This window comes from Coregonus clupeaformis, chromosome 23 (genome assembly GCF_020615455.1).
Source record: "Coregonus clupeaformis isolate EN_2021a chromosome 23, ASM2061545v1, whole genome shotgun sequence".
Taxonomy (NCBI): domain Eukaryota; kingdom Metazoa; phylum Chordata; class Actinopteri; order Salmoniformes; family Salmonidae; genus Coregonus; species Coregonus clupeaformis.
Genome location: NC_059214.1, coordinates 17,200,759 through 17,215,097, shown reverse-complemented (window position 1 = coordinate 17,215,097; position 14,339 = coordinate 17,200,759). Strand labels below are relative to the sequence as shown.

General features: G+C 41.0%; 1 protein-coding gene across 1 annotated transcript in view; it reads right to left on the bottom strand.

Moving 5' to 3' along the window:
* The window catches only part of LOC121536676 (protein Wnt-6), a 43,788-nt gene extending 36,420 nt beyond the window's left edge, over positions 1–7,368 (bottom strand). The window contains exons 1-2 of the mRNA XM_041844103.1: positions 7,070–7,368; positions 1,488–1,708 (exon numbers count right to left, since the gene is read on the bottom strand). Coding sequence (XP_041700037.1) covers positions 1,488–1,708; positions 7,070–7,149 — 301 coding nt within the window. The 5' untranslated portion in view covers positions 7,150–7,368. The remainder of the gene's footprint in view (positions 1–1,487; positions 1,709–7,069) is intronic.
* Positions 7,369–14,339: the final 6,971 nt, after the last annotated feature.

The following is a 14,339-nucleotide window of genomic DNA, read 5'->3' as shown; positions in this document are numbered from 1 at the left end:
AGGGTTTAGAGAATGTAATGTTGTAACTGTGATGTTTAAGAATTTTGTAATTGTTGTAAAGTAAATGTTAGAAATGCCACTAGCTTAGAGCTAGCTCCGGTTAGCTTTTGGCTGGCTCTGGTTAGCTGTTTGCTAGCTCCGGTCAGTTGGTTGCTGGCTTCGGTTAGCGCTATGCTAGCTTGTTCAGTCATTTTCCAATAATTAACATTAATGTCATTTGCAATAATCTTGTCTTTCTATTAGCCCTTCTTACACTGGGTGAATGTATTTTTAGCATGGGTATAAAATAACTTCTAATGAGTTATACCAGTCTTTAAAGGCTTTCATGTTTTAGAGTCTCCTATGGGGCTATAGTGGGCAACAGTCAACTACATAATTATAACCTAAACAGGTGAATTCAAGTTAAGAGTAAATGTGTTTGGGTTATAAATGTAAAGAATTTTAGGATGTGAATTGAGAGAACCTTTGAAAGAGAAGCCACGTTCTCCTGTTTCATCATTTATCCTGTGTTACAGGAACTATTATCTGCTGCACCAGTCCCAAAACTGGGACCTGTAACATATGTAATCTAGCACTTTAGGAGGTATCATCGTAATACCCACATATTCCTCAACGAGCGACCAAAATTCTGTTAAATCACCTGCAGAATAATTAGCTTTGCCTCAAGAGATTACAGGCTTCGTCTGTAATGACTTAAATGGCTACGGCATGAGATATGTTTTACTCCGAATTTAGTCTTTAGAACTAAGCGGCGGTTCTTTGAGACAAAATCTGAAAGTTATAATGGACATTTCCTGTGTCAGTTTACTGACGGTAAAGAACAGGAATTCTGTCAGCGCCAGCAGGATGCTAGTAACGGTACTCTAATTGTTTTGAATATGAAAGACATCCTCAAAAGATTCAACTGAGGGCATGCATTAGCTAGATAGTAAAAGATGAAGACAATAAAGGGTACACTATATTGGATCTAAATGGTGGTTTGTTGACAAAACACTTCCTTGTTGGTACACACAGAATGGTCTCTATTAACCAAGCATAGAAAAGTGAAATGGGAGGAGACAACGTGCAAAAAGCAAGACAATAATTGCATAGTAGCAGGGCCTACATTCGTTTTATTACTCACTTCAAAGTGCACCGACAATGTTAGAGATCAATGGTTATATGAGAAGCAATTTAGGAGATCATTTTGAGTTTGCAATTTGATGCAAAAGAGGAGCAGTCAAGTGTAAATCTGTCTTGTTAACATACAACAGCTGGCCTTGTTCTCCACTGCACTTGAGATCAGAGTGAAGTTGAAGTGAGGCCATTGGCTGTGCACTCAAAGGTCAAGGAGTCACGTCTTAAGTGAGACACTGTTGAACCATTTGAAAGGCACTTAGATGAATATTTTCTATGTCAGGCAGGCAGTGTGTGTGTAGAGTTATTGGAAACATCTTGGGGAAATTATCATAGGGTCCTATTTTCCATTATGACTAGTCCTTACTCACCTTGTTGGAGTATTTTGCCAAAGTACTTGTTCTGACTGGTGCAATTCCAGCGGCGAAAACGAAACTGGTACTGGCACTCCCGCACACCCAGCTTGGCACCCTTGGCGACCTCGTGGACGATCTCTGGCTGGTTCTGGCACAGCTCGGCCTGCTTGCCCGCTAGTCGCTTGGTCTTCCGACAGATACTGTTGGGGTCCATGACCAAAGGGCTCCCCACTGCCCTACAGGGAAGCATCCAACAGATAGACTATGACTACAAATCATAATATTATGATGTGTTCGGGTCTTACTCTTATTAGATATAAGTATCACTAAAGCTAAATGTACGTGTTCTTCTATCAGGCAGTTTGATTACTTGACATCACAAAGTTGTGCAAAAAGACATTTCAGGTGTGGAGAGAAATAGTAACGCTGCAGTGATGCGGAACATAAAAAGGAGCGAGAGGGCTGCATCTTAATTGCCGTGTTTCTTACCTAGCGTTGACAGATGTATGTTTACACGTAGGGAAATTGTTTATTTCAATTCCTAATGGGCGTACGGGCCTCAGGTTCAACACTGTGAACTCTTGCCAGTACTTCCCGTGACAGTTGCTATGACATAATGTGAGAACAGCCCTATCACCCTGTTCCCTCTATTCAATAACTCTGCATCTGACTCCAGTTCAGCTGATGTGATCCGTAAAGCTCGAGTCCGTTTTTATTATTATGTGGGAGTAGGAGTGTGTGAGAATACCTCATTGCTTTTCACTCACCCTTGTCACAGCTAATCTTTCTGACTAATAACATTCATCTGCCTTATGAGTTTGTTTTAAGAAGTCAAACAAGCGCTCTTGCCAATCCCTAGCATGGCGGCCTGATAAGAAGCATGAGACACAGGATCGTTGCTCTTAAAATGTAATGCATCCCATCTCCAGTAAGTAAATTACATTATTAAGTCGAAACCATTTATATATCAACGTCTGAAATGTCACTGTATATCTGTGATTCAATCAAAATACCAATTATTTGTACAGTTAGACGCACCTTTTTTTTTGCCATAGCGTCATGGAAAACTAAAATTGAACAGCCAACATACTGTACACTTGTCCTTGAAAGACTGAGAAATAGCATAATGGCGGCACAGATTAAGCATCGAAAAATTATTGAAAGCCTAATAATTCACGCTGTCCTAAAAGTGGGGAGTGAACAGCAGCTTTACGCCCACAATGTGAGTTATCTTCACTGAAGTGTGAGAACTTTACTCCGACAGTCCAGCGTCACCGACTTCTGGGATCCTGACATCCTTCTGCCAGTTATTGATGATGTATTGACAATGTCTCCATGGAGACGGATCACAGGGGAACACATCTCCAGCACGCTATAGTATTCCTACACAGATCTGACTCCAATGATTCCACACCCCTGTGTAATTAACATGTGCAGATACAGAACTTAGCAGACACACCAAGTCTTTACAACCCCTGATTATCAGATGTGTCACGGCCTTCAAACCTGTGGGAATCTGTGTGCCAGGATCATAGCTTTGAAATTGGCTCAGCGAGCTGCTCACAAAAAAGGGACCAGGTTTTACAGCAGGAGGTGTAGACTCGTAAAAAAAAAGCAGACCATGTTTCAAGGTTTCTTCTCCAAGTCCTGTGTCATTGTCAAAGTGAAAGGCAAACCCTCCTAGCCCAATTCAAAAGGAACGCTTTTATATCACACGAGCAGCCGAAGCAGCTTGAACACTGGCATGGATGAAGCATGTGGTCTGAGTCAGTGGAGGCTCCTCAGAGGAGGAAGGGGAGGACCAGCCTCCTCAGTGAATTTCATAAACATTTCAAATGTAAAACATTAAAAAAGTTATCATTTTTAGATAGAACTATACTAAATATAATCATGTCACCAAATAATTGATTAAAACACACTATTTAGCAAAGAAGGTCTACAGTAGCCTCAACAGCACTCTGTAGGGTAGCACCATGGTGTAGCCGGAGGACAGCTAGCTTCCGTCCTCCTCTGAGTACATTGGCTTCAATACAAAACCTAGGCGGCTCATGGTTCTCACCCCCTTCCATAGACTTACACAGTAATTATGACAACTTCCGAAGGATGTCCTCCAACCTATCATAGCTCTTGCAGGATGAACTGACATGTTGTCCACCCAATCAAAGGATCAGATAATTAATCTAGTACTGAAAGCATAAGCTACAGCTAGCTAGCACTGCAGTGCATAAAATTGGTGAGTAGTTGACAAAGAGAAAAATAGTTGAACAGTTTTGAACAAATTAATTTCTTCCTAAATGAAGGAGAAGCAAGAAAGAAGAGAGAGATTTCGTCATTTTTTTTCACTTTCAGTTTCACTTAGCTAGCAAATGCAGCTAGCTAGTTTAGCCTACTGAAACACCCTGCTATGTTAGCTAGCTGGCAATGACTATCCAACACAACACTGGAACTCTTCCAAGTCAAGGTAAGCTTTTGGTTTTACTAATTTATTGCCACCGGGGCCTGCCGGTGTAACTGCTTAATGACTGTTAACGTTACTGCATGATTGTAGCGGGTTTACTAACACGTTAGTTCTATTAGCTATGCTGACTATGATGTTACTTTAGCTAATGGTGACAACGATGTAGGCTGTGTGTAGCGGTTTGGCTTGGAAAGGTTTTTTTCGCCTGGTCACATACAGCTGATGTGTTGTGCATTGAAGTCCACAAGTGAAGGGAAGAGGTGAAAGGAGGGGAGCACATAACGTAGATGCGAGAAGGAATACAACATGGCTGCTATGAAACTGTGTTTACGCATGATCAGGGGTGTATTCATTCCGCCAATTCTGTTGGAAAACGTTTCTTAAACAGAAAGGAACAAAACGGGGATAAACATACCTGCATTTGTCCAATATAAACTCTCGTTTGCAACTGTTGGACTAAAGATTACACCCACTATTCGCTAGATGCAGGCAAGAGTGTGCAAGGCGGTATTGAATGTCACTGTCTTTCCATGTGTCACTGTCTGTCACATCAAATTTGTCTCTCGACCTGTGTGCACCTACGTTGTAAACTTTCATTCATAGACTAGGTTGTAGCAACCTCATGATGGGTATAGGGAAGATATGAGTATAATGTAGAAGCCTAAACCTATCGATGTTACATTTAACTGGGTGAATGGAATATGAATGACAGTCATCCAATATGCTGTAATAGAAATAAGGCTGTGTTCATGAAAAAAAAGTGTCCTCCCTCATCTTAAACGGCGCTGATTGCCACTGATCTGAGTATGGCTCTAGCAATATGTAGATGAAGACATTTCTCTATCTTGACCACCATGCTAGCGTTAATCCAAATCAACACTGACCTGAACAGGACACTATGAGGAACACACTGTTATCAGTGTTGAATATAAAGGATAGGAATCTTTATAAAAGCACACATAAAGGAACTACAAAAGCAGATAAGCAATCAATCTTCCATGTCCATGCAATGTGTCATTATTCCTCTTCTGTATCAGTCACAGTAAAGCTCCTGGACACGATAATGGTGAAACAGAGTCTAATCATAAGAGAAAGGAGGATGTACTGCCATCTACGCAATCAAGAGCCCTCTAAACAGTGCCTCGCATGAAATATCATAGAGATAACCAGAGACCAAAATAGAAAGGGAAACACTGATAAAGGACACGTATCCAAATAATCAGTCTCCATGTAGGCCGTCATGATCTTTTGGAGATAAGCTGTTCTTCTAGCTTTGCGTGGACCTCAAGTTACATTATGAATTGCATGGCCATAGATATGTGGGATTTCTTCAATTTGCAAACAAGTACATTTCATCCTCCTAATCCTCTAAGTGGGCTATGGTGGATATGAAGTTAGTCACGACAAGGCTGGAACGCTAGCTGGAGAGTGGCTTGGGTTCAGCTCTTCGGTCCGTGTCTCCGAGCCATGGCACAATCTTCTCTAGAACTCAACACTAAATCAAATCCTGCACAACACTGATGCACTGCTGCTGTCTGTCACATGTTTGTCTTGCAATAAGTGAGGACAACATGAGGTTTACGCGCGCACTGAAAAATCCCAATGTCTGGAAATCAGTGGAGGCCACATGCTCTGTGGTGAAACAGTGTACATAGTAGCCCCTGCCAAGCCCTGTCATGTAATCTTTATCTGATCCATCTGGCCTTGATTGGAAATCATGCGATTTTCCAGAAATATGTATTGCTTTGAAATGGGAGTGAGAACGATAAAGATCTGGTATAATGAAGTGCTTCTCTACAGGTGATGCAGAGCTTAAGCTTGGCCGAGGACCCATTCCAGGAGCGGATGAGTGGAAATGGCACGCGCTATATGCACACCTGTGGGCCACACTCCTGGCTGCCTGCCAGACTATGACCCACACACACCCAGGAGGACCGGGAGCTTACTTGTCCTGAAACTTGCAGAGGCATTCCACATTCTCTGGTCTCACTGCTCTCTGCCCAAATGATTAGAGCCTAATCAAAGAAGCTCTGAAAGAAGAGGTTTATCTCAGAGACGTTTCATCTACCCCAACAAATGGCATCCTGTCTGTCTGGTCAGGCTGACAACCATTTTCTTTAAAAGACAAGGGGCAGAGAGACAGGAGTGAGATGGCATGCACAGCTCTCAACAGAAAGCATCTTTGTCCTGTCAAACTGCAGGACCTCCAGGTGTGCTCACCTGAGTGCTCCAATTTTGTCTTTGGGGAGAGAGGTTCACAGTTTGGCAGTACTAATAGCCGGCCTTGATTGAGAGTGGATGAGAGGCAAACTTGAAAAGGTTGATTTAGACAAACATCCCTCTTTAGATGTGTGTCTCAAATTAATGTATTATACTTTATTCAAAAAAATCTGCCTGTGTCTTTTTAAGTCTCATACATCTCAGAGTACTGAACAAATAATTGTTTTATGATAACATATCCACTGCCTCAAGGTCCACGGAAAAGATTCCAACTCTGACCTCCCTAATATCTCTGTTTTTACTACAGGCAATTGCAGACCTCCACAAGCTGAAGCTGAATCTTTTTGGCTAGCTGAGTCATAACATTAGGGATGTTCGTTTTTTATTGTTGATTTCATTTACTTACTTATCCACATTTTAGATATTAGTTTGTTATCAACAATAAAAAATGCTGTATTGTGGTTTGTTAAGACATTTTTTTGAGATTGTCATAGATTGTTTGATCAATCATTACAATTTATTTGAGTGAGTTTGCAGTAGCAAGGTGATGATAGACCAAAACTTTTAATTAGTATATTAATATAGTATAGTATATTAATATAGTATAGTAATTGTAGACTAAGTATTACCAAATGCTTCACAATGCGGTCAAGGTCATCAAACGTGTTACCATGTTATTACACTTGTCAATACAAGGCTCTTGAATAGTGGTTGTATCAATAGAGTCAGATCCAGAATTGCATGTATTTTAGTGCAAACTGACATCATGCCAATCTTTAGCCAAATATCAAGAACATGGACGCGTGCAAAGCATAACCTACATCTCATCAGATGACAAAAAACACCGTATTCTAAGAAACCTTATTTCCATTAACAACTAAACTTGACAGACATGTTAATTGTGTGTAGCATGACTTACCACCATAACCCAATGATATTGACCGGACATAAGAGGATGAAAAACAGGGCTAGTTGAGTCCGAGATAATGGAATCGTCATGATGAGAGTATCCTTAAAAAAAAAACGTTAAATTAGAAAGTGAGAGGCGCCAATCCCCAATTCAATTAAGGTGTTGTTGTTTTCATGGGATGTCCTGCAGAGTTGGTCATCTGCAGGATTCAGCACCCCCATGAAATGCGCAAAAAGTCCTTTGAAACCCTCTTTGGATGCACCACTAACGTTCGATTACTCCGTCAGGAGGGAAGAGACATCGTGATGAAATTTGTTAACCTCTTCATAGTCGTCTCTCTGGCAGACAGATTCAAAGATCAAATACCAGAGGAAGAGGTGACAAGCACGTCCTAACTAAAACACCCAAATTCCAATAGCACAGCGATTTTAATCTGGCAGCAAGGATACTACAGCCCGGGGGTGATGGAATGTAGCCAGACCTTGGGCAGAAAAGTAAACCCAAGGACCCAGCAGATTCCGCGAGGACAATCAATGCTAACGTTTTAGTGCAAAAGTAATTTCATCTATTGGCCTTGGTAACAACGGTTGAATTTGTGCGTTGCTCAGCATCGAAGTGGTCGGTAATTTTCGATTCACAGGTAGGCGCAAAGCGCACAAATTTACCCGGGTGTCTGCGCTCTAGTGCACTTTTCAAGTTGGAATGTATTTTCCTTGCATAAGAAATGCGCTCATCTCCCACCTGGTATGATGTCGCTTCCGGCCAAGTGAATACCTATTTTGTCACTCAGAAAAACGGGCTAATTAGTTGGAAGAACCTGACTGTGTGCAAAAATATATTTTAGATCAGAATGGGAGAGAAAGAGAAACATTTCCCCCTGCGTGTTTATAGTAAAGAAATAAGAGCTCTCAGGAATGGATGAGCTCATCTCAGGTGTTGCATACCTCTGTCATATTTGCCAATATCCGTTGATAACGTGAACATGCATACTTTTGGGGAAACTACGTAGGCCCAAAGTTGTTTTTCTGAAATACTTTAACAGTTGTGGAAAGGCAATAACATATTTATCAAAAACATTTATTGAGAGCGAGATAATAGGTTTCTACTCATCCATTCATCTATATTTGTATTTATTTATTTAGGACAAGTAGCCTAAGGTAATCTATGGGCTATTACCTACGTCTGTGCTGAAATATATTTTATGATTTGTTCCATTATACTGCATGGAAAAACCTTCTCTCAGTGCCTTTTCTTTGCTGAGCTCACATTCAATTTTTTCATATTAGTCGTTAATAAATTATTTACAATATTTTCAAGACAAAAGGACACTTTGTGCCCATGTGTCATTCATGTCTTACATAAGATTACCATCTACTTATCTCCCATTAGAGTTGCGAAGGGCATCCCACTTGAAATTCAAGATCTCTGTCTTCTTGTAGCGCATCAAAGATTCACCCCTGCATTCCAATACAGTGATCCAATCAATCACAATATAAACACAAGCAAACAGGTAATTTCACTAGTCTCATTTACATTTTTCATTTATGTCTCTCTCGATAGCCCTGAGCAGCCAAAAGGAAAGAAGGGGAGCCTTGTCTTTGATTAATACCTTTTGTTTTCCCTCCAACTTCAAAGGTGAGATATGGAAGAGTTTTGTCTAAGCCGCAGGTGTGTCACAGTAATGATAGTTCAATTTATCATTAGATAAAAAAAGAAGTGATATCTGGCTTAGCCTCAATGTATCATCATTGGGTCATCATTGGGTCATGTGACAAAGCAGACATTTAATCAAATATGCTTAAAGTTTGTTTTGTGTGACCTACAGTAAAATCAAGATCATATGTAGGACACAATTCAAAGTAGACTGAACTGTGTATTTTTTTTTTGCACTTTTGTATCAAGTTTGAAGTCTCTCTTTATTAACCACATGCAGAAAGTTCATGTCCCAGCTTTTAGTGCAATACATTACATTTGACCTAATCTAATAAATAAGCCTACGTAAATCTGCCCTTACATTTTTTGAATTCCTGCAAGAAATGCCCTGCTATTTATATGAATTGCACTCGTATTCATTTAAGAAAGTTTTGAAAATTGCGTTATCACTCCTCGTCTATATTTAACTGAGGCATAATTGCAAGCATGACTACTCCACTTGTAGTTCCCCCTCTCTCTCTCTCTCTCTCTGTATGGGTGAGTGTTTTTGTTAGGGAAGACTGATTCTTCATACTTGGCTTAAACTTTATGGACAATAAAGATCGCATTTCAAAGTACAGCAGGGTGTTGAGCCTGGGGTCTTGGCTGAGTGTTCCTGGGAACAGCCCTAAGCAGAACTAGAGTATGTCTTTAGCTGACAGTGCTTCAACAATCCCTTGTACTGCTAGAATGTGCTTCATACTTCGCCCTTGCACCCTGGCTCAGCATACTCACCTTTTCACACTGCCTTCATCCAACCATGAAATGGCTACCTACTGTCTGCCATGGGATTGCACCTCCTATCTCTGGTTACCAGAGCTTCATCTTTCTACCACACATCAGCCCTTTGTTTCTCAAATCTTTCAATCCCCTTAATCTGGCAAAACGTCAGTCAATACATTCCCCTAGGATTATCATCCAAAATGATTAGAAATCCCATCACACATCATATTTTATATGCCAAATTAAATTAAGGCTAAAATCAAAAACAAATGACGGCTATGTGCTTGAACCTTTTTAAACAAACCCCAGTCATTTCTGGAATCCCCTTGAGAAGCAAAGTTTGTGAAATTCCTTCACAACTGGTAACGGAATTTTATTAGAAAACAACGATATTGCCACATGACTTCACATATCTGTAAACACGAAGTCTGTTTGGAAAAATAAATTGAGTTATGTCATATGATATGATGCCCTGACTACAGCAAATAAGGGAGATGGACACCATTTTTAATCAGAATTGTGTAAATGTTTTAAGGAAAACAGTAAATTGCCCAGAGAGAGAGAAAAAAAAACTATTATCTTGTTTTCTCACATAGTCGAGGCCCATTGGTGTTGACACCCACAAATCAATGTCACTTGTCTGCACTGTCACCTATGACCCTTTGCAGTGAGTCCAGACCGCATGCTTCCCCAACACAAACCTAATTCCCGTGCAGATTACGCATTCTGACTGTAAAAACATGTTAAATTTTTTACTGATCATGAGATCACCCCCTCAGCAGCAAATAGTCCCCTCAGAATCGGGCCAGCATATTGGAAACTTAATTAATTCCAGCAGTGTTTGCATCTTCCAAGTGCGTCACTTTTAATACTCCATAATAACATCACTGTTGAACTTTTGTTTATTAGATTAGGTTTGGCCCAATCGATTGTGTGAAAGTGAGACCCACTGTCTCTCAGATAGTGTCTATCTGATAGTGTGTCTATCAGTTATACACACAGCTGCTTTTTTATCACCAAGATCTGTCCTATTGGGTCATTTATGACTGTAAGTCGCTTTGGATGAAAGCGTCTGCTAAATGGCATATTATTATTATTATTATTTTACACGAAGCCATGGAACTACAGATGTGCTCTTATCTTAGGCCTGTGTTTAAAAGACAAAGAGACAAAAGGAGATAAGTGGAGCTGCTTCTGAATTTTCTTTCACTGAGCATGTCTCCATGTGCTGCCTTGCAGCAACAGTATACAGCCCCTGTGTCTTACAAAGGAAATACAATATTTATGTACTACTAGTGGATCTCTCCTGGGAGAGAATGCTCTCTTAGAGGGCTTTTGTTGTGTTGCACATTTTCAGGGAGATGATATCAGAAGATAACAGGCCACACACGGATCACTGGAATGATACATCTTTGCAGTTCATACACATTGCTCACAATGAGATGTACAGTAGCAAAACATTGTTGGCCACAGTGTGCAACCATGGGAGAAATGCATTCTCTAGCATGTACACCAACATAGATGATAATAGTTTCTTTACTTTTTTAAAACTTTTCCTTTATTACTTTTATTTTCATTACCTTCACTACGTTATTATTCATTATGATTCACAACATTATTATTCATTATGATACCTCATGATGTTATGTACAGTAGGTACACAACATAATCAAGCCTTGCTACTTTGAAATATTTTTTGTATTGGTTTTGGCTGATTTGTAGGCTACATATGAAGAAAATCTTTAGAAGAAATCTGTTCCTGTATGAAAAACATTGATATGGTTTATTAGTATATAGCGCCACCTTGTGGAAATATATGTAAAGGACGCTTCAGAGAGAATAGAGGAAATAATTAATGACTAGCCTTGGCTACTTTGTAGTGTGAGCTTTGATGTCATAAATTTTTTATGAGATGGCACAACCTGGAAGAATGTTGTGCCATGAACTTATAAACATAGAGATCTTATTAAAACACTATATGATTCTATGCAGTATTACAGTATTATACATTAAGGATAATGTGGATGCTCCAATAATTTTCAATATGCTACATTTAATCTCTCTGAACGTCATGCGCTCCCCTGAACAGGTCTCTGGTGTCACAGGTCTGAATCAGTCCCTGAAGAATGAAAACCAGTAGCCTAGTGCTGCGGCCGTCCAGAGGGCCATAACTGATGTGATGATCTTTGCGTGCGAGTGCGACTTTGGTAATCAGCGGTTGAGTTGAGTAGCGTCAGAAAATATGCGAGGCTCTACTCCCATCAAAATCTGTCCACGCGAGAATATAGCGATAATCAGACCAAGTGGGGATTTTTTGTAGGAAGGTATATGAGAGTGTCGGATTTGGTCAAAATAAAAATATGATTGCTAATTTGCTAAGTGAGGCTTATTTGATCAAATAGAAGTTCCGTAATATCTAGGTTGTTACGAATGTACTGATATAAGTGGACGCACGTGGCGTTTTGCCAACTTTGAGAAAAACTACTTTATATCCGAGTTGTGTTTGTTGTTCACACACGCGTATCTGCCCTCCCAGTGGCTAGAATGTTCCCACCTGATCTCACGTCCTCTTGCCTGTCTTTGCAACGACTCCCATTGTTAGGGCAGAAACAAGAACATCTCGTCATTATATAGAGTATCTCTGGTAGTCTACTCAAAATATGTTAGTGCTATTCAGAATCCTACCCTAAACCCTTACCCCAACCTTAACCCTTACCATAACCTTAAAGGCCCAATGCAGTCAAAAACATGATTTTCATGTGTTTTATATATATTTCCACACTATGTGGTTGGAATAATACTGTGAAATGTTGAAATGTATGATAATGCCTTTTTAGTTTAAGAGCTGTTTGAAAAGACTGCCTGAAATGTCTGCCTGTTTTGGTGGGATGGAGTTTTGGCCTGCCTGGTGACATCACCAGGCATTCAATTAGTTAATAGACCAATAAGAAAGAGAGTTCCAAACCTCTCTGCCAATAACAGCTAGTTTTCAGTTTCCCCCTTCCCACTCAGACCACTCCCAGACAGTCCTAGCAAAAATCTTGCTTGAGAAGCTGCTCTTGCTAAGAAGCTATTTTTTTTTTGTAAGGTAAGGTACTTAATTGTTACCCAGAAACTGGGGCGCAACTTTGGTTTTAGAAGTGGGGGGACATATTTATATATATCACCTCTACCTTACCTGTCACCCTAGACCCACTTCAATTTGCTTACCGCCCCCAATAGATCCACAGACGATGCAATCGCCATCACACTGCACACTGCCCTATCCCATCTGGACAAGAGGAATACCTATGTAAGAATGATGTTCATTGACTATAGCTCAGCATTCAACACCATAGTACCCTCCAAGCTCATCATTAAGCTTGAGTCCCTGGGTCTGAACCCCGCCCTGTGCAACTGGGTCCTGGACTTTCTGACGGGCCGCCCCCAGGTGGTGAAGGTAGGAAACAACATCTCCACTTCGCTGATCCTCAACACTGGGGTCCCACAAGGGTGCGTGCTCAGCCCACTCCTGTACTCCCTGTTCACCCATGACTGCGTGGCCAAGCACGCCTCCAACTCAATCATCAAGTTTGCAGACGACACAACAGTAGTAGGCTTGATTTCCAAAAATGACGAGACCGCCTTCAGGGAGGAGATGAGGGCTCTGGGAGTGTGGTGCCAGAAAAATAACCTCTTACTCAACGTCAACAAAACAAAGGAGATGATTGTGGACTTCAGGAAACAGCAGAGGGTCCCCCTATCCACATCGACGGGACCGCAGTGGAGAAGGTGGAAAGCTTCAAGTTCCTTGGCATACACGTCACTGACAAACTGAAATGGTCCACCCACGCAGACAGTGTGGTGAAGAAGGCGCAACAGAGCCTCTTCAACCTCAGGAGGCTGAAGAAATTTGTCTTAGCACCTAAAACCCTCACAAACTTTTACAGATGCACAATTGAGAACATGCTGTCGGGCTGTATCACCGCCTGGTACGGCAACTGCACCGCCCGCAACCGCAGGGCTCTCCAGAGGGTGGTGCGGTCTGCCGAACGCATTCCCGGGGGCAAACTACCCACCCTCCAAGACACCTACAGCACCCGATGTCACAGGAAGGCCAAAAAAGATCATCAAGGACATCAACCATCTGATCCACTGCCTGTTCACCCCGCTATCATCCAGAAGGCGAGGTCAGTACAGGTGCATCAAAGCTGGGACCGAAAGAATGAAAAACAGCTTCTATTTCAAGGCAATCAGACTGTTAAATAGCCATCATTAGCACATTAGAGTCTGCTGCTGCCTATTGAAATCATTGCGCACTTTAAGAAATGGAACACTAGTCACTTTAATAATGTTTACATATCTTGCACTGCTCATCTCATATGTATAAACTGTATTCTATTCTATAATATTCTACTGTATCTTAGTCCATGCCGCTATGTCATTGCTTGTCCATAGCAATGACAGAGCATTTTGCACAACCCAAAACCCCTAATTTCCTCTATCCTAAAACCAATGCACCAAATGGTTAACAAGGTCCATTCATGCATAGGCTTATAGTGTTACGAATTCCCTGCCGGTGACTTATCCACACCTCACAGACCCAAGCTGTACACTCCACTCCCCATCCCCCACGACCCAGAGTCTGAGAGCAACAAAAAAAAGTGACAATCAAAAAGCATTATCCTCTAAAATTGCACATTTCCTCATAGTCCTCTATTTAGCCTCTTAGGGCCAGTTTCTCAGACACATATTAAGATAAATCAATATATAATCATTATTCTATAATTGTATTAGCATTTGTAGGCCTGTGACACCCCATGCCCTACATAAAACCAGGCCAAGGTTTCCAAGTCAAGAAGACAAAAACAATGTTCTTCTTGTA